The sequence below is a fragment of the Anabas testudineus genome, chromosome 10, assembly GCF_900324465.2.
Source record: "Anabas testudineus chromosome 10, fAnaTes1.2, whole genome shotgun sequence".
Taxonomy (NCBI): Eukaryota; Metazoa; Chordata; class Actinopteri; order Anabantiformes; family Anabantidae; genus Anabas; species Anabas testudineus.
Window position 1 is genome coordinate 5,116,621 of NC_046619.1, and position 21,720 is coordinate 5,138,340.

A 21,720-nucleotide genomic window follows, 5' to 3' on the forward strand; every position below is an offset into this window, starting at 1 on the left:
TACACGCTGTTTTCAATTATTTCACGCTGTCTTATATTTTTTTCTTTTTAACCGACATTCACCCCCCGTAGCTGATCAAGGCAAACATCATCTTCTATTGTTTGTCTGTGTAAAAATGCACAACTGCGGCAGTGCCTTGCTCAAGGGTGAATCTAATGTGAATTGTGATGATTCCTGTTTGATGTTTCTTTCCACTGCAGCCCTGCAGCGAGGGAGAAGGACCTGTTGCCTCTGCCCCCCTTGGAGCATCAGAATCCCCTGAGGCCGCGAAGCAAACCCCCCAATGGGAAAACGGCCCCCAGAAAAGAACCTCGCAGTGCTACCAACTCAAACAGCAACACAGTTACTCCACCAGCAGCACTACAGCAAACCCCTGTGCCAATTCCTACTGTAAATCAGGTTAGTTTTTTTGTCTTCTTTTTTTTGAGGGGGGTGTGGGGGGGGGTGGGGATTACACTCAAGATGAGCACATATGTAACACGTTGTCCAAGTATCCTGTAATGATCACTCCGTCGTTATCGCTGGATAATATGTCAATGTCATAAAGTTCTACAGCATAAAATCTGTATTATCACATGACGATTGGCTCAGCACTCTTTCTGTCTCAACGTGTGAAAGAGAGGAGGCAGGAAGAGGCAGAACTTGTCCATCATTTTAACCTGTAACAATTTAACACTAGTTTTATGATGATTGGATAGCTTGACGGACAGAGAAAGAAAGAAATTTCCAAATAATTCAATTAAATACAAGTAGATTTATATTAAATAAATTGAATCACGAAAGACATATAGAAGTGCATTTTTGCAGAAAACAAAACAAAACATCACCTTCCTTAAATTGCCTGGAACTGAATGTGCTAACATCTGCAACTGGTGTCATGACATTTGAAGTGCTGCCAGCCATAGGTGTGCACAGCAGCCAGCAGGACAGCTAATGTTAGTGTCAAGAGTGAGAAGATGAGAGGAGATGGAGATTCTTGCTTAAGAAAGAAAAAGCTTTTCCTTGTAGTGTAAATAATCATTATTCAGGAGACAGTTTTTTCCCTATTTCTTCTTCAACAAAACACAACATGGTGTTTATTGAGAATGGATTTTTGCAGATGGCAACATGCATTGGAAGGTTTCCAAAAGTTGGAGAAAACTGTCGCTTTGTGTCTGCCAAGCGAGTGGGTTTTGCTGTAGACTGGGAACATTAGCAGTGTTTTCGTTGCTGCATCTGCCTCTGTAATTGCTTTCTCGTGTTGATTTTAGACACACAGAACTGCTCCTCACTTCCTTTTGTTTCAAAGATCACCGATCATTTCACTTCTAAAATCAAGAAATCAACATCTAAGGGACAATTTTGTTTGGAAACAAGGCAAGGCCAGAGATGAGGATGTATCTATCAAGAGAATAAACTCAGCAGGTTGAGGCTGGTTCAGTGAGGCACTGTCACACATTTTTCACAAAAACAGTGTTAGGGTGTTTGTTTCCTCCTCACATAAAGGATCAGGCTTTTGTCTGGTATACAGTACGTCATTCCTCTGAGCCAGAAAGATTTGTTTCTGTCAAAAACAACTAAAAATGACTGGGTGACACATTTTTTAGTTTATTCATTAGTGTTTATGTGGATCTCATTATTCATTACTATAGATGCCATAGTACCATAAAGAACCAAATGTATATTGATCCACTGCTGAAAATTGGCCCCTGTCAAAACCTCTATTAACTCCTGTTTGAGCGACATTTGCTAAAAACTATAGTGTCCAGCTGTTTTAGGGAATTGCTTAGCCTGTTAAATTCGTGTGTTCTGTGTGAATAAATGAGCTATGGACCAAGTGACACAGAGCAAGAAAGTTGATTTTGGTCTCTTTGTGGGATTTGTTTCCAATAGTAAAACATATAAAAGATGTATAAAAAAACATATCACCCTTATTCTTTAAAGCATTGAGCATGGCAGGAAAGGCTGTGTGGTTTCTATGGAAACTTAGCTTCTAAGATGTAACTTTGACAATTCAGCATGACCCTATATATTTTTTAGAGAGTTAGCTGTATTTCAAGGTCCCTGTACAGGTGTTTAGAAATCACTTTCTAAAATGTTCTTATTCCACACTAAAGTCTGAGTGGACTTTATCAGGGAAACAGGGAAAGGAGTGGGACATTTATGGAGAAGCTTCTGTTTAAACCAAACTGTAATGAAGACGTCTAACCGAGCAGTTTTTGAGTAAACTGCATGATTTGGCTGTCGCACAAATGCGGCTGTTGTGTTGTGTAGTCCTTTTAAAACAGGCAATTACATTTAAGAAAGAAACCAAAACGACACATGTAAATTAAAAGATGCTTCTTTCAGTTTGCCCGTAACAAACAGAAGAATCCCAGTGCTCAGTCATGTGACATGTGTGCGGTGAATTTCACTGATATTGTCTCATTTCACTTCACAGATTAGGAGAACAAGCTTGTGCTGCATAATTTACATGATAATATCACATGAACTAATATAGGAGTATATACACAGCTCACTAATGATACTTCTGTATTCTGTCAAATAGATCTTAAAAATGTATTATATTCAGCGCAAGATAGCATTTTATAAAGTGGACAGTGTGGAGAGAATATACAAGCAGTGTGTGTTTTTATGTGTCTTTTGCAGTGATTGTTGTAGGTTTGTGCGCGTCAATAATTATGAGTAGTAGTAGTAGTAGAACTCAAAATTCTCCCTTTTGTGTTGTTTTTGTCTGTGTAACAGGATAAGAGGAAACACAGAGGCCCCAGCACGAGAATCACACCAAAATCCCGTGAGTTCATCGAAACGGATTCCTCCTCCTCCTCAGAATGCCAGTCGGATTCAGAGGAAGCCATCAAAATCCCAGCTCTGCCCCCTCAGACGACCCGCTCTGCAATTAACACACAGACTCTGTCCAACACGCACATACACACGCCTCTTCTCCCATGCCTTGGCTCTGCTGCCAGTGTGGGGAGTCTGGGAGCATTTGGTGGGAAAGGACTTAGAGTCAAAGATGGCAGTAATGTGACCATTAATGGTAGCAGCAGTAGCAACAGTAGCATCAGCAGCGGTAGTAATGGCAGCAATAGTAGCTGTAACACCCTAAGCATTAGTGAAATAAGTGGTTCGTTTGGTACTTCTGTTCCTGATCCTGGGGGGTTAGGAGGACAATGTAAGGACCTGGAGTTCATGTCACCACCTTCCAACACAGGACATGAGGTGCCTCTCTCTCCCTTAAGGGAGTACCAAGAAATCCAGAGTTTATGGGTGAAAATTGACCTGAGCTTGCTCAGTAGGGTGCCTGGCCAGGGTTTGGGGGAAAGATCCAGGGTGGGATTAACAGAGAGGGATGGGATCGAAGGGAGAGACAGAGAGAGACAGGGCGAGAGGACAGGTTTGGCAGAGAGAGAAAAACTGAAGCAGGAAGACAGAGAGTGGCCAGGGCTGAGAGAAAGGCAGAAGATACCTAAAGGGGAGAGACAGGATGAGGAAAATGAGCGATTAGTGCAAGACAGAGAGAGGCAAGGTGACAGAGACAGATTAACACAGAGAGAGAGGCAGACGGATCGAGAGGACAGAGAAAGATTTGGGCTTGGGGAGAGGGAGAGGACAACGGCGAGGGAACAAGAGAAGGTATGCCAGGGTCTGGCGGTCCTGGATAACCCGCCTGTGCAAGAGCAAAGTAATCCCAGGCTGGCTGGGAGGACAGATAGAGGAGAGGCCGGAGGTAAACACAGGAGGCAAGCCGCTGGAACCATGCTGGTCCCAACAGAGAAACACACAGGCAAGAGCAAGAGGAAACACAAGGTGTGCTTAGAATTTTTACACTCTCAAGTCCCTAACCTTGTGTTTTTGTATATTTTGCTCCTTTTCACCTGCAAACATGTATTCTGTTTGTCTCCTGTGTTTTCTGTCTTCCTATATTCCCAGTTGGACCACACTGAGTCTTCAGTAAATGGCAATAAGAAGCTGCGATTGGACAAAGACTGTCAGCTCCTCCCGCCCTGCATCTCTCCAATACACAATCATAAGAACAGCTCTGCAGAGTAAGTTGGTGTGGCTCTGAACCAGCAATGAACAGTCAGGGTTTGCAAACAGGACCTGCCTTTAAATAACTGCATTACCTGCATTGTGCAAACTGCTTAACAGGTTAAATGCTTCTAATTTTGTCACACAGCAAAAAAGGTTAAACATCTCTATTAAATAAGTTAAAGTTTATCACCTTTACCGTGCTAAGACGTTTGTTTAAATAATTGCTGAATTTCAAAAGAACATACCAGGTTTATTGTGTAATAATGGCGGAGAGTACGTTGACCCCCAGTCTCAGGGTCAGTAGTTGGATCTCCAGCTCTTCCTGTTCTTATTGAAGTGTTTGTGGACAAGATGCTGGACCACAGGTTGCTGCAGCACCTTGTATGGCATTTACATCGTGAGCCCTGAGTCTTCGCACTGTTTCTGTGGTTGTTCCAAGACGAAACAAAACTGAAATAGGTTACTCTGTGTTATTCAGTGAATGGGACAGGCACCAATCACACAAGTTTGCCATAGGCTGGAAAGTATTTTAAAGAAAGGTATAATTTATCATTCTAATGTGGTGATGAAGTCACACGAGAGGCAAGTTCAATTCACACAGTGACACGAGATGACAAACCTCGAATTTCAGCATTCCATGTGAATTATTAACAACAGACTAAGCTGACTGTCACTATAAATAAGCCTCAACGTGGCAGCTACAGAGACATTTTATTTGGATCATCAAAGAGTACGCCGCAGGGGAAGGTGGAAGGGAAAGAGCAGGTGGCCTAGAGTTGAACCCATGACACAGGGGGCTTCTCATTACTTTAAAATGTCTCCTTGCCTTCATCAGATACACAGAAAATATATAAGGGGGATAAATGTTATGTTTATGAGAGAGAAATGTTTTTCGGTGAAATGATTCATCATTGAAGCAACATCAGTTCCTGACGTCAGCTGGATCAGCTGTAAGTCTGCAGGTGTTAAGAGCTTTACGTCCCGTGATGTTTGGACCTGAACAGCCTTTAAACAGGGCAAAGTGACATTTGCAGGTAAGTTCACATGCTGTTCAGTGTGCTACAGCTGAGCAGCCAATTAGCTGATTAGCCTGCAGACTGACAGCAGTGCACCTTAATCCAGTGAATGCAGCTGGTACAACAAGCTAAGGTGCAGGACCATGTCTGTATTAATGTTTGTAAGTCAGATAGGTAGGACACAACAAGAAAGGTAGCGTTGGCTGTCTCATGTTGTGTAGCTGCTCACTGTCTGGCCTAGTGTGTCTGCTCTGCCTATGATTAGTGTTGACTGTAAGTATGTGGTGTTATATTTCATTGAATTTCATTGGCAAGTGTGATGGATTCAGTGAGTTTCAGCGTGGGCTAAACTTGGGCCTCGAGGAAGTATCGGGTCCTTTAATACTGGGCACCTGCTGATACTGCATCCAAAAAACTTTAATTTACCTAAACAGTAGTAGACTTTACTACTTAGGTTCTGTCTTCACACACATACACAGAGTTCTGGTTTTACATAAAATTTGTGTTTGTTTTCAGCTCATTCACAACAGTTCTCTACAATTAGCATAAGGAGCACAGCATGACGATGTAAACAAATGCTTATGCTGGTTTAGAGGTGAAAGGGGGATTTCAGTGGGTCTGCTGTGAACAAAGCTGCATGCATGCACATTTCTACCAGTGTTCTTGTTCAGCAACCGATGATAAATTGCTCATACTATCATCATTACAGGTGATTTTTTTGCAGATTTTGTGCATCAGCCTCGTGGCCAACTCAAGTGAAATATAACATGTGGCATAATAAACTTTCTTATTTCATGTGCATCAATTCAAACACGAATGCAGAGCTAAAAGCAAGTACATCAGAAACCTTTAGGTTGTTTCAGCCCAGTTTTTTAGCACTGGATGTCACATTATTTGCTGACTATGTTTAAGCAACACACTTCTTTAATGAAATCTGAAATATATTTGTTTCTGTGACATGAAGCATGACAGATTCTATGATAATGCACCAGGTTGCACAAACCAGTAGTTAGGAGCATGCACATCCCTAATGAAAAGTAGTGTGTAATCACCTGCATAACAATTGTTGCATCTCCCTTTAGAGAAATCCAGTCTTTTTTTAATTTGTTTTTTGAGGCACTGCTGGGATCTGAATCCAGATACATACTGTATGTTATCATAGACAAAAAAAACTTCAGCTGCTGAGTCATAAATATAAATGTAATGCAGAGAAATAAACTGTGGTACCTTTGTGTGTAGATTTGTTAATTTGTACACACACACTACAGCAACTAATTAGTCTTTGTCTCGCTGGTTTTTGTATATTATCACTAATGCCGAGGCCCCGGGCGTTGTTCTGCAAACTCAGCAACTTTTCTTACTGCATCAAACCCCCAGAGTTTCCAGGCAGAGGAAAAACATAAAAATATTATCTGTTGTGTTGCAAACCATATGAGTCACAGGAGCTCCAATAAGGCAGCTGAGGGAATAATCAGTGATGCTCCAGCAGGGAAGGCAAAATTACAACAGTTTTAGAAGGAAAATATAATTCAGGATCTGCAAACGAAGTCACAACAGCATCATTAGATGTTGTTAGCCCAACTTATAGATGTAGAGATTTACATGCTTTTGTTGATTCTTATTTTCTTTTAGCTTTTTTTATTTTATTTTGACAATGTTGACAAAATGTTGTGAAACAGTTTTGGTATCTAGCTCTAAAGACTGCATCATATTATCAACAACAAAAGATAGCGCAAAGACACAAACTTTGGGCTTTAAATCAAGCAAACACAAAGACGTCAAACATAAACGGAAAGAGTTGCAGTAAGTCCCAGGAAGTTCTACAGTAGTAGCTCTTTTAAAACAGCTTAGGAAGCTTCTTCTGTCTGAAAAATCATTTAGTCAGAAACAGCCTGGTCTGTTTGCCACTGATACATTTGCACTGTTGACCTTGGCACTGAACATGCACGCCTTTCTTTTCCATTGTGAACCGTTTCCTACATGTGCTCAATAGTTCCAGGTTCAAATGCACCACAAGACTGAGAGCATGTTTCTGAAGCTCACTGTGGAAATACAGTCTAGTTCCTGCACAAAATTTGAAAACCACTTGAGCTGTTGAAGTTAGTGTAGTAACATGTATTTGCATTTCGATGTGCTGACATACACAGGGTTTAGCACCACAAAGTACTAATGGTATAATAGATCTAATATAATTGTGTTTGACACTAATGCTGTTTATACAAACAAATAGTAAATAGTACTATAGTAAACATACTAAAAATAAATAATTGACGTGTGTGTGTGTGTGTGTGTGTGTGTGTGTGTGTGTGTGTGTGTGTGTGTGTGTGTGTGTGTTCAGCAGCTCTCTGAACAGGAAGCAGTCTCGACGGCGTGATGAGAAGCTGCTTCCCCCCCTCCTGTCCCCCCTCTCTGACGATTCCCCTCGCAAACGAACCTGTGACAGCGGCTCTTCTCTCAGCCAGGAGGGCAGCGCCACTGGGATTCTGCCCTGCTCCGCCTCCACGACTTCCACCTCCTCCTCTTCCTCACACAGACACAGGAGGGGTGAGGGCAAGACGTTGTCACATACAAGAAATGGCAGCGTAAGTTACTTTTCCATGTGTTGCTCTTGATATAATACAGCAGATATTCAAATAATATGTCCTTTTACTGGAGTACGTAACTTCCAGGTAGATGATTTACTCTGGAGCTTTAGTCCACACAGATAATCTACTTTAACTCTGAGTGATGGGCTAGTGGCATTATCACCTTACACTGTTCCAAAAATATCTCTTCAGTTAATAACCTGTCACTCTTAGAACATATAAACACACAGCATGACACAGATCTCCTCTCATGTGAGCCATGGTTTCATATCTAATCATGAATTATTTATTTTTCGCTGTTACATTCCTCTAAAGGGAAAGTACCTATTCATTTTAACATATGGACGTACAAATGACATTATAGTATGTATTCAACAGATAAACTAAAAGGACGATGCATGTGTAATTAAGGAAGCGTTTTTAAGCCAGTTTCACCACATTCGATTCCTTGACAGCGCTGACTTGTGCTGTAATTCAGCTGTTGACGACCCTATCAGCATGAATCAGAAACAACATCCAATAACATCATTGAAGTGGCTGCTTCATTGAATGCCACACATTGTACTTTTAATTAATAGCTATTATCCTACAGGAAATGGATCCCCATGTAGAGAAACCCTGCGGAGACAGTCACCATGCCAACTTACAGTCAGACTCTGAGGTGTGGTCGGAGACGCCAATGGAACCTGCAGAAGCTCGCAGGTCGAGACTGTCATTCAGTGACACGTATGTAGAAATACTATATCTACCAATGTGTAGGTGTGATAATGGTTTTTCTTTTTTTAATCCAGCTGTTGTTGCTGTGTCTGTTAATACTGTAGCATCCTTGATTCTTGTGCCGATGTTTCCTCCTCTTTATGTGGATGTGGTGGAGTAACTTTATTTTTGTCAGACAGAGTAAAGATGATTACAGTTAGTTTAAACTTGGTTTCAAAATTGTATTTTACACTGAGGCCAACTAGGAGGAAGGATTGCATTATGCACAAATGGCTCCTAATCAGCTCCACCATGATTTTACATTCAGAGCAATGAGTTGTGGAGGTCCCCACAAACCCAACATTTTGAGTCTGATCCAAAAAAAGGAAAGCCTACCTGACCTGCATGAATTAAGTGAATTCAAGAGGACACACATTGGCTTTTGGACTCACTTGATCCAAAATGTGACTGAGTCTTAACAGAATAATAAAGATATAATATAATAATAAATACTGGCACTGGCAGCTGCAGGATCCTCCACTGTTTAATGAGCAGCTACAGCTAAAACCTTCAGAAGTTACACTACCAGATCTCTGTAACTAGTCCAGCAACCACCATGTCTTGTTACTCCAGTTGACCATGGAGATTTTCAGTTCAACCAAACTATCTAATGCAAACGAACCTGGGCAATACTGTCTAAAGCATGTTGTTCATCACTTATGGTAATGACATATGACATGCTGACATACAGACCTGGGATCTGCAGCTGTAAAAATGAGAACCTATCTGACTCAGTTACAAGTACAAGAAGAAGAATTTGGAGCCAGCCTAGCTTCTTGGGGCTTGGATACAACTCTTGGATACTCAATCTGCCTTAACAAAACTAAAAAAGTTTTCTCAGACAATAGGCCAAACAGTGACTTATTAGTGTGGTATGGGTGTTGGAAAGAGCTGCAACTACCTCACCACTGGTCCAGTTGTGTTGAAACCAGGAAAGATGATGCATCTTATTTATTTGTCCCAAAGGCTTCCTGAATTATTCATGAAACGTGTTTGGTTGTTATACTAATGTTACACTAAGCCTGAGGTATGTATGCCTAAGTAGGCTGCTGTATATAACTCAGAGCAAGCTACTCGTAGTCAGTGATTATGTAAATCACTAACATGCTGAGTGTTTTTTTTTAGTTTTGTTAAATGGGATGTCAGTGCAAGCGTGCACTTTATGTTCTCTTTTTCACTGTGCCCATTTCCAGGGTGCACAGTGCAGACTACTACATGCAGGAGGCCAAGAGACTCAAGCACAAGGCTGATGCTTTGGTAAGATGTTCTGCGTGGTTCAACTCTTTCTACAATCACACACGCAGGTTACGCACACACAGACACATTTACACCTCCATGCTCAAGCACATGCAAGAGGCAAAGAAAGACAGATGGTTAGATACACAGAGAGAGAGCAAGAAAATGATTTGAGAACACACAATGTTAACATCTACAGTCTAGACTGTAATTATGTGTGTACTTGTACAGATGTGTGTGCCATCGCTCGTGTGTGTGTGCGCGCACAGTGACTCTCTGTAGAATGAAAATCTATTTCATATCAAGGACTGTACTGTATAGTTTGTGTTATTTATTGCACCATTTGTCTCCAAGGGAACGTTGCATTCAAGGACTGATGATGTCTGCAAGATTATACAATATCAAAAGAATTATCTGATCCTCCCCGAACAATGAAATGAGATTTATTTAACTTGTTATTTATCTTATGTTTACGCATTGTTTCTTCAGATTTATCTGGGGATTTGCATCTTAGCCGGAGATTATTCAAAGAGAAGACTGTGCGTCTGCTACATTGCTGTTAAGACATTGCTTATTCCATCACTGTCTGATTCACTTCTTCTCTCTCCGTCTGTCTTCTGTGACATTTCTTTTCATTTTTCCTAATGTTTCCCTATCACTCATCGTCTGCTTCTGTTATTTTTCCTTTCTGTTTGTAGATGGACAAATTTGGTAAAGCAGTGAACTACGCAGATGGAGCCCTCTCCTTCATTGAGTGTGGAAATGCTATGGAAAGAGATCCATTGGAGGCCAAATCACCATATACCATGTACTCTGAAACTGTGGAGCTAATCAGGTAAGGATGGATGGATTCTTATTTTACTCTTATTTCCTATTACGTGACAGCTGGACCAAACCTAAAATGTAATATTTATTTATCATTTTATCCTTTTTTCCATATATTGTTGTGATGCTGAAACTTAGCACACTTACAAAAGAGGACTTTTCCTCAGTGTGTCCAAGGTAAATAAAGGTTACACGTGATGTCTTGGGAAGGTCCCTTCAAAACATTTGGCGCTAATTATAGGGAAAAAGTAGACAGTGCTTTATCTGTGCACTTTAAAGCCATCAGTGTGTGTGATATACACTGTATAAAAGGTGGATATTATATTTAAATTGTTGAATACCTCTATTTACATTGGAATGTTTGACACAAAAGTACAATGACACTGTGTTTAGTTGGGAAAACTGAGAGAGAGAATGAGAAAGTACATGTGAAGATCAGATCATGTGATATAAAGGCCAACAACAACATCACCATCTCTTATAAATAAATAAATATACTTATAAACCAGTGTTGCATTAGTCTTTAGTCTTTTCATTTTATTTATCTTTTTTGCCTTATGCTAGTGTGTGAACAAGAGAGCAAACTGAGAACAACAAATCACTGGCACCTCTGAAAGCAGAAAGGCTGACAGCAGGGTGGTGTGGAGGGAGACAGGTCTCAGGTTCAAACTCAGCTGGTCTATGCTCATCCGTCCCTGCTGAAGTGTCCTTGAGCAAAACCCTGAATTGTCACCACCTGCAGGGCTGCTGATCTGTGACTCTGACCTCTGACCTCCCTCTGAGGATAAGAATTTTCTTGCAGAAATCAATAAAATGTAAAGGTGTAACTACTCTCCCTTCTTTTGCCTGTAACTGAATTTAAGTTGGAATTGCTGAGTTACTAAGGGCAGGAGGCCACAGCTGACCTCTAATGTGTTGTTTAAATGTCTAATAAGTAATCTAATGAAATACGTATCCTGCTACAGGTAATATAAAATGAACTTGCAGCTTGTGTTCGCTGAGGGCACCTCAGCAGGGTTTATACCGGCTGTCACCAAGCTGAAGGAATTAATCACTAACTGCTTGTCACTATTTTATATTCTTTATGTTCAGAAAGAGCAGCTTCACAAGTTATATTAACCTTGATTTTCTAATTAAATTGAACCTTGAGTATGCATTTATTCACTGTCAGGATGAACGTGTGTTTATGCTGCAAATGTCAGCAGAGGAGTAATGAGTATCTCTACTCTGCAGGTATGCCATGAGGTTGAAGAACTTCACCAGCCATTTAGCCAGCGTCGCTGAGAAGATACTAGCCGTGTTGTGGTATGGCTTTGTTTTTGTGCACTGTACTGCATGCGTGTTTGTGTGTGTGTGTGTGTGTGTGTGCGTGTGTGTGTGTGTGTGTGTGTGTGTGTGTGTTAGCTGCAGGGCCTTAATCATTACTTTTTTAGAAATACTCGGGTCAACTCTGGCTCTCTTAAAAATTCAAGGGATGCAGTAGATATAGTATTATAGAATGAATCACTGCTATAGATAATACTACAGATTCACAGTTACCTTTTTTTTCTAATGTACAGCAATCCACTAAACATTTTAGGATGGTTTACTGTTACCTGTGAATTAATCAATTAACGGTTCACAAGCACAGATGTGGGTTTATTTATTTTCATACAATACTACATGTACCACATTCTTTACTTCGCTGAAGTTCTTCCTAATCCATGTGTACTTGTGGGGCACGTTTGAAGTCCTGGTGCATTTTGTGTGGATGACATCAAAATAATGTTGAGGATGGAGCTATAAAGGGAATTTGTACAGAAGATTCATCTGCCTTCTAATGTTTTTGTTTCCATAGTAACCGCTGTCTGTCTCTGCTGTATCTGAGGATGTTCCATCTGAAGAAAGACCACGCTGTCAAGTACTCACGGTCGCTCATGGAGTACTTCAAGGTAACACACACACAGCCATGGACTTCATATCCCTCCCCTCTCATTTTCTCCCCCTGTGGTTGAAAAACATGCAAAGCCAATTACAGTCCCTCAAATAGTGCATTTCATATTCATTTTCATGGTGCCTGTGCATTAATTTTTCATGACGTTATAAAATCTTTCTCTTTGATATTAATTTATTAATTAGCCCCATCAATCATCACAGTGGATTGTTAGGGTTTAATGTGCTTGTTTTGATTAATTATGTTTAGTTTAATTAAATACTGAGGATGTCATTATCACAGTGCTGCATTCGCATTGATGGGATTGGATTTGTGACTGGCTGGGGGGGTGTAGACTGTGATTGTGTACGTACAGTATGTGTTAACAGAAAGAAAAGAAATAGCTGAAATCAGTCAGAGCCGTTTATTCTAAATGAAAAATATTGTACTTATCCACATGGCACATTAAAGTGGATTAAATACTGCTCATATAAATGATTAAATATCCACCAGAAATGTATGATAAAACAAACAAAAATACAGTTATTATTGCCTCAGATTTTAAAATTTGGAATGTATTTGTAACTGTATCTGTACCTGGCCATTAAATGAGAAAGTACAGCCATGCTAGCAGACCATTAGCGCTAGCATAAAAAAAGGAAATTGGAGGACAGCTAGCTTGTCTCAGTCCAAAGGTAAAACTCATTAATTCATGTTTGTGTGTGACCCAGAATTCAGCCAAAAGCTCCCACCAAGCACCTTCTCCCTGGAGGACCAATGGGAAGTGAGTATACGCGCGCACACACACACCCACACACACACACACACACTGTATCAGTCCCCTTCACTCACCTAGATAATTGAGAATTTATAATTCACTGGAGCTCTGCTGCAAAATACCATGCAGCCCCTGACAGCCACTTGCTCAAACAAACCCCTCAGGAAGCAAATAAAGGGATTGATTTGTTGTAGATGTGAGGAGGAGAAGGCTGGAGGGGCTGCAGAGTGCTGAGTGAGAAGGAGTGATGGAGGGAGCGATGATAGATGGAGGAGAAGAGGAGCGGAGGAGCTGTGAATGTGAAGCTAATGACTTTGGACAGCTCTGACGCTGCACAACAGCAGGACTGGAGCTCGGCATGTGTTTGTGTCGTTGGGTCAGTGAGGGTCAAGGCCACATCACAGACGTTACATCACCACATCACACTCAACTGTGCAAGGCAGGGGGAGCAGTTTGTACTGACTGACTAATGATACTATACAGTGAACATCAGATACCCCCCCCCCACACACACTGAAAACTCTTTAAATATATTTATTTGGACTGTGATAGTAGTTAATTTTAACTTCTTACTGTATGTGTGGAACAATCAGCCCCCCAGCATACATATATCTTAGTTCATATGGTGTTAGTGAGGCTAACCTCTTCTCTGTATTTTCCAGAGTCAATGGGACTCCATCTCCACTCTCACTTAGTCCCTCCCCAGCCAGCAGTGGAGGAGGAGGAGCAGGAGGAGGATCTGGAGGTGCACCAGGGTCGTCGGGCACTGTCGCTATTCCCCAGAGGATTCACCACATGGCTGCCAGTCACGTAAACATCACCAACAACATCCTAAGGAGCTACGAACACTGGGAGACGGCTGACAGACTGGCTACTGATTGCCAAGGTAGGGATCCAAACCCACCCCTCTTCCTGTGAAATGGTACAACCTGCGCTCTCGTGCTATGAATCACTCAACACCAACCAGTGGTTAGGAGCAAACCTCAGTAACTATGTGTCTCCCTCACCCCCTGTAGAGTTCTTCCAGGAGCTGGACTCAGTGATGGAGCCGTTGAGTCAGCAGAGCAGCATGACTGAGCTGGTCCGATACATCAGGCAGGGACTGCACTGGCTCCGCATAGAGGCTCACCTGCTGTAAAGACTGGACCAGAGCCAAAATGTCTTGAAAAAAAGAAATGGGTCTGGGAGCTAGAACTGGGATAACAAGTGAGATGAGACGCAGGGCGATGCTTCATCCCCCACTGGGAACCTTCAAATGATCTGACACCATCCACTACAATGTAACAGCATCGACTGGGTGCATTAATTGGGCTGAAATTCACCTGCAATTAGGGCAGAGCAGTAACTAAGTTTGGGAATTTCAACAGCGACTCAGACTACAAATTAGGATATAAAAAATTTGGCTGATGCTGCTTTTTGGAGTGAATAGTCCATCAGTGCTGGTAGCTTCAATTCCTGCAGGGACAATAGATGTTAGTCCCCTGTCTGTGTTCCCGAATAGAAGTTAAAAACAGACTGGGAAGGTAAAAGGTGCTTTTACTAAGATAATTTTCAGGAAGATATGTTAGACATTGTTGTGATTAAGGAGGCTGAAGTTAAAGAAGGAGCTCAGCAGAGGCCTAGAAACGTGTCTGTGATTGGGACTAGAATTAAAGCCTCTGGCTGATATCGATCCATGTGGAAAAGTACAGGTCCAATCCATTAGATAAGGAACGTGCTGGTAAAGGAAGGCAGCTCAGCTCCAACCACAGTAACTGCATGAAAGAAGGCTGAAGTTACCTCTGCTCTCCTTGTCACACTATGTGGTTAACAAACCAGTCAGATTTAAAAGGTTTAAAGTTATAATCCCACAGATCTGAATTTCTGGTAGTATTTCTGGTTGGTATTGATTCTCATTTATTTTGATAAAACCTTTAAATGAAGCAGTTTTTAATAGTTGCTACATTGCCAGTGGTGGAGCCTGATGGTCCTGTGCTGGAGTCAAATGATGAGCACGTGCACGAGATATGGACAGAAAATAATGCATCAAGTCGTGGAGAAAATATGGAGGACACAAATTAGTTTATGTGCACACTGAGAGCAGAGCAGAGCAACAATCATACATGATGATGGAAAAAAGTCTTATGTCAGGACGTCCCAGATTGGCATGGGAGGTCCACTGTGACACGCCACACGAGATAAAAACATTCAACTACCAGGTCTAACTCCCGTTTTCAGTTCTGACACCCCCACGACTGTTGGTTGGGTTTATATTGTGCGGTTTGAAATTAAATCATGACCTGTGGTTTGTTAAAATACAGTTGACTCACAATAACCTCAACATGAAGGCTTGTCTGGTGAGATTGAGGATTATGAAACCTGGTCAGGTTGCAGTCCAGGAAGTCAACAGCTCAGCAGAACAAGCACCCAGTCCACTGGTCCTACAAATGAGGGCCATCTAGACCTCATTGGTCTGGTTCTTCTCTTACTGGTTAAGGGCTTCTGTGAAATTCCACTCAGTTCTAGTTCCCATAGTAACCCACCCACTAAGGTGTCAAACACTTACGAGGGGGAGAAAACTACAAGATTCAGTATGATTTGACTCTAATTAAGCCCCCACCCACGTGCAGATCAAGTAAACAGGGTGAAAATCACGTCGGCTTTTCTGCCCTGATGTCAAACAATCTGCGACTTTGTACAGCACTTAATGAGATCAAAGCATCTGCTAGATATCTTGTAGTCGTTTCCCGACATTTGTCGTGTTGTGTCGTTAAGTGTGTGTACGTGTACAGCTGACTGTCAAGTCTATTTAAACCACTACCCGACTGGACATCAGTACCATGTTTGCATACCATAATGTACAGACCGAGACTCCTAAAAGCAGTGTTTGTGTTTTGTTCTTTTTAGTGTCATGTGAATGAATGAGTGAAGTGAAACAGGAACATGAGGCGTGTGTATCTGCTCAGGTGTCAGTTCATTAGGTACATCAACTCAACAGTCCTGCAATGAGCCCTCCTTTCATCACAGCGTTGATGCTCAGTCTTTGTTCAAACTGTTGAGCGTGGTAGAGAATGCTGCTTCTCATACGGAGACCAGCTTCCCTGATTGCAATATCAGGGGACAAAATAATAGAAACATGCTGGAGGAGTTATTACAGGGCTGCTGTATTATATTGAGTATTCGCTTGGTGACAGCTGAGTGTGCATGTTTGTGCTGGTGTGTATGAGTGTGTGTGTGTGTGTGTGTGTGCACAAGCTTTAGCTGCATTTACACAGCATCGAACATAATCACGATTCTAACTCTTTGTAGCACATGACATCAAGGGGAGACTCCACTGCTGTTGTGCTCTAAAGACTTAAAATCTGCTCTACGTCATCCGTCCATCAGCTTTACCCACTTATCCTTAGGGGCAACCATAATTCACACTCACATTCACACCTACGGGCAATTTAGAGTCACTAGTTAACCTAACCTGCAAGTTGTTGGACTGTGGGAGGAAACTCATGCAAACTCCATACAGAACGTGCACCATCGTGCCAACTTTTCTTTTGCTTTTTTTTTTCTGTGGTCTCTATGTAAGTCCAGCACATCAAGCATGACTTTTTTAAGTTTTGGATCATTCGACCATCGCTGAATGTGTATGGAAGACATCACGGATGTGAAAAGTCATTTTCACTTTGACAAAAAAAAAAAAAAAAAGGAAAAAAAAGAAACTCAAGTGCCTCTATTTGTGTCCAGTGGGAATTGCTCTATTTATTTAACAACAAAGAATGAATCTAAATGATTTTCCATACCATATTGGTATAAATATGAGATTGTTTTTCGTAAACTCAAATGTTTCCATAAGCTTTTGACTGGCGTTAATGACGACACCAGGGTTTGGCTTTAAAACAAAAAAAGTGTGATTTAACGTGTCAAATTAGTTTGTTTGTTTGTTTTTTTTGTTTGCTTTTGGTTTGTTTTTCTTGAAGATTTGAGGAAGTATTGGTTTGTCTGAAATGCCTGACAATTTTAAACCATCGCATGCAATAAATAATAGCTTCAGACCAAGAGCTACTTGTGTCCATTTTGGAAAAAAAAAACCAAACAAAAAAAAAAGTATTTGTTGTCACTGAGTCATTTACAGCGTGAACGTTCTCCATCATCTGAAAATACAGATGCACAACACTGAGCTAACAGCCTGAAGGAGGCAATAACAACACGTCACATCGAGCATTACATTTAAGGAAGTACATCCGTTGGCGTTCTCGCTAAATACAAGATCGCATGGTAGACACACAACTCACAAGGTTTCCAAAAAACGTCAAACTACTCCTTTAAAATGGACCTTTGGTTCTTCATCTGAAAGCTAGTGAACATTCCCTGAATCTCTCTAGACAAAAATTGCCTTTTAAAGTTTTTTTTTTTGTTGTTGTTGTTTTTTTTTTAATGGCTTGTGGTCACTGAGACAAATTAGTCCCAACGAGCCGCTGAACTTCTACAACAGCCAACAAACAAAAGCCACAAACTGTTTCTGCTACACCTCAGTTGCTGCAAGTCAGCGAGTTGATCCACTGTGTTGCTCGGTCCAATTCAGTGATGTTTGATGTTGTTTTGTTTTCTGGTGAAACGTGATGTTACTATATGGTTCCTGTTAATTTCAAACAATGGTTCCCATCTGATTACACGCAGCATCAGTGTTGAACGGTTCATTCATGTGCTAAATCAATTAACCTCAGCATGGACTTTTATTCTACTGACATCTTATTAACTCTCCCATTAGTTCCTGTTACATTATCACAGTTGTCAACTTGTTTATCACAGACAACCGTGATTACGACAGAGAGCTTAACAGACAGATGGTCACAGGCCGATAATACATTAATAATCTCTCAGTAGTGACTCTAATATTTGTTTGTTTAACAAATCACAGATACACTTTAAATTCTTAGGAAATTGCCAAAGTCGCCCCACACAGTTTAGGAACTAACAGTATTTACAGTAATCGCCTGTGTTTTTCTTGGGTTTCTTCCCATGTGATTGCCTTTATTTGCCTTTATTTGTACTTTACAGTCATGTTTGAAACAGCATTTGAACAAGATTAGTCTCTATTTAGCTGATAAATGATCATTTGTTGAGGTCAGTGGGGACAGATATTATTATTATTACACCTTCTCTACACGGGTCAGACTTAGAAAACGAATGCAAGCATCACATTTCTTAATTTATGCCTGATTATGAAATGGTAAACCATCATATAGTAAGTAAATAAGTTCCTTTTAACTTATTCCTTTATAAAAAGCTGTGGGAGAATTCCTTGGCAAATAACTTCTGGGGTCAATTTGTGTTCATTTACAGGAACAGTTGACGTTTATCTACCATCTTTCAGACAGAGACAAGACAATCTCAACCACTGTCACGTGTGCAATAAGTATAGAGGCCGTTAGCTTAGCTTAGCATAAAGACCAGGAGTAAGAGGTAGCTAACCTGGCTCTACTGAAACCAAATACATCTAACACCTCTACAGATCACAAATTAAACACATAATTGTTTTTCATACCCTGAACGGAAGGATCCATAACCACATTGTTTTACATTTCCTGTTAGGGATAAATGTTTCCCCCATGCTTCCAGTCTTTATGCTAAGCTAACAGGCTAACATGGTTCCTAATCTAACACACAGACGTGAGAGTTGTACTTCACACGGTATTTAACTCTTGGAAGGAATGTGAATAATCATATTGCCAAACCCCAGGAGAATTCCTCCTATTGTAATTGATGTAAAGATGTTTCATTAGGAATATATATCATGGATAAGTAATATTTTATGGCCCACGTGAAGCTGACACATTAAACAGGAGTCCCTACACAGCTGATCAGGATCAACTGGACTCGTGTTAGGTTCTTAAAGACGTTTCGTCTTCAATCCAGAGGCTTCATCAGTTCAGACTGACGCAGGCTCATGAACCCTGTGGAGCCAGCGAGTCTCTGGCACTTGATGGTCACCTGCTGTTCCCACCTGGCTTTCACGTGTGTCCCTGTGACCAGCTGAGACTCGGTGTGAGCCACTGTGGAAGCGTCTGTGTCGTGAGGAAAGAACCGTAATCTAAGTGGGAGATAGATTAGCACCCCTGTGTAACGAGGGGCGCTTAATCTCGCAGCGGACCGGTTTCTGTCTGATAACCACGACCTGGATGACTGAGAATCTCCACAGACTTTAAACAGGAGGTTTCTCTAACGCTTGCAGTCCGTCTGCAGCGATGTCACCTAACACCTAATCACTGAGAGCTTAACACCGACACAGTCGATCATAAACCCTGACTTGACACTACGACTCGTCGGCCCTTCCTTTAGCTTTGCTTGTGTGATACACAGTGCAGATTTATCACAGACAGTATTATTGGTGATGATCTCCACTGGCTACTGAAATCCATATGATGGTAAAAGGCCACACAGCACCTTTCAAGTGTTCCAGTATTCCAATTAGGTGCCTAAACATGATGAAAAATGCATATTTCCAGCCAAGCTTTGTTTTTTTCTGAGAGCAGCATCACGGTGCCTCTGATCCAGCCGACAGACGTGTCTGTGGTTCTGATGTGCATCACTGGCATAACGCCACATTTCAACAATGTCTACAATACAGCATCTGAGAACACATCTGTCCAACACCAACTGCATTATATCTTTTCTTTCTTTTCAAATGTGTTGCACAACTTCAGCTGTTTCCTCTGTTTCTATCAGTGCTCTCTTTTGGCCTTTTCTATGGTTCTTTTTATAATGAAGTTGTTCTATGTGATGATCAGAAGTTGTGATGCAGTTCCATTGTTTTTAAATATTTAATGTCTCTAAAATATGGATTAAAATCTGTTTGAACCAGTGATCCTGCTGCTCCCGCTGTCTCGTTTGTGTCTCTTGAACATACAGGCCCGACATTTTTGAAGTTAGTAACTACAAGCACAAACACTGGACTTTCCTTTTCATGTGGCTCTATGGAGTCTTTTCCAATTCAATAAAAAGAACAAGAGAAAGCAAAAACACCGTGTTAAAGCCATAATATAAGCAGCCTCATTTGCTCTCCCACAATAGGATTATGATCTTAATGAATAAAATCACTCTGATTTTGTACTCAACAAGATTCTTTTCTAAATAAGACCCAGCCTTTGAGTGGTCTTCATGTTTTACATTATAAGAGCTCAGTCTTCTTATTAGCACTAATGGAGTCTCATTTCTGCATCATGGCAACTATTAGCCTACTTCACCATGCATGATTAATTCACTGAGTATAGCCGTGCATTAGAATTCAGGAGCAAAGAAGAAGGCCGTGCGTCTTGTGCAGGAGAGAGACGGACTTCAGAGCGTGTTGAGAAATGAGAAGAATACAGACGAGAGGAAAGACGAGGAGACGTGTGTTAAAGACAAAATGAAAGAGTGCATTTTCTCACAGACATAAATCCCATCAAATTAGGTGTTCTCCTGAATGAGTAAGGAGGAGGGAGCCTCATTGCAGACCTTGAGACATATTAAGAGTTTTAATGTGTGTGTGTGTGTGTGTGTGTGTGTGTGTGTGTCCTTGGTGTAGAGCTTGAGCTAACCGCTCAAATTTATAAGTTTAATTGCCATAGGTAACTGTGCAGTCAAATCAGCTCTCAGAGATATGGTTAAGCATCACACACACACACACACACACACACACACACACACACACCCGCTGGAGAAGTACTGCAAATGTCCATTAGCACCAGTGGGAAATCTGACCTAATTAGATTTTACACAAGCAGATGAACCTGAATACACACAGTTTTCCAATGCTTTGTTAGTCTCAACATCTAGAGATTATAATGATGTTGAAAATAAACGTAGTATCTATTCCCATGTTCCTCCCACTTTTACACCTTTTCTGTAACTTCAGAGGAGAGATGGAGAAGTTAGGTTCTTGAATGGAAAGGGAAAAGAAGAAGACTGATCCAGTCACAATGAGACAGTTACAGCCTGTTAGAACCCCATGTCTCCATCACCAGCTACCAGCACAGATTTGATGAGAGCCATCAAAAGAAGTTCACTCAGAAGAGATATTTGATTTGTCGCGGCCATCTTAACGGGCTTCCCCTCGTTCTGTGCCACACATTTAAAAGTCATTTTGTTAAAACAGCGACTTTTCCATTCAGCTCTGCGGTTCACAGCTCCTACGGGCGCTAATGAGGGAAGAGCTCGTCAGCTCTAATTGAATGACTCCAGATTAAACCGGTTTCACACTGACAGCCAACTTATCATATCTTGTCCGAGGTCTAATTGGCTGTTTCCTCAGTGCTCCACGTGCTCTGGTGAACCAGACGTCTGCACTGAGGGTCAGAAAGACGCTGGAGCTCAGGAGCTGGGCCCCGCTCGAAGATGTAATAACACACGAGCATCGCTGCAGAGGACCCAGAGGCCCAGTGTCAGTGGTGTTTGGGATCAGTTCTAGTGAAAACAGCTCCTCTGAGAAAATAAGAGCACTTCTTCCAGCTCTTACTAGAGTACACTACAGTGTGTTTACTATTCCTGGATCCATTGTGGATCTGGACACACACACACACACACACACACACACCCCCTTGATACGAACTCAAGTCATGAAACAGCTGAGCTAAGCTGTTTTTGCAC

At 41.3% G+C, this 21,720-nt stretch overlaps 1 protein-coding gene across 1 annotated transcript in view; it reads left to right on the top strand.

Annotated features, from left to right (window-relative positions):
- Positions 1-16,800, top strand: part of aff2 (AF4/FMR2 family, member 2) — a 138,891-nt gene extending 122,091 nt beyond the window's left edge. The window contains exons 15-26 of the mRNA XM_026357616.1: positions 201-399; positions 2,725-3,789; positions 3,913-4,028; positions 7,369-7,612; positions 8,208-8,341; positions 9,565-9,628; positions 10,306-10,442; positions 11,666-11,737; positions 12,270-12,363; positions 13,076-13,128; positions 13,785-14,008; positions 14,139-16,800. Of these exons, the coding sequence (XP_026213401.1) occupies positions 201-399; positions 2,725-3,789; positions 3,913-4,028; positions 7,369-7,612; positions 8,208-8,341; positions 9,565-9,628; positions 10,306-10,442; positions 11,666-11,737; positions 12,270-12,363; positions 13,076-13,128; positions 13,785-14,008; positions 14,139-14,260 (2,524 nt within the window). The 3' untranslated portion in view covers positions 14,261-16,800. The remainder of the gene's footprint in view (positions 1-200; positions 400-2,724; positions 3,790-3,912; positions 4,029-7,368; positions 7,613-8,207; positions 8,342-9,564; positions 9,629-10,305; positions 10,443-11,665; positions 11,738-12,269; positions 12,364-13,075; positions 13,129-13,784; positions 14,009-14,138) is intronic.
- Positions 16,801-21,720: the final 4,920 nt, after the last annotated feature.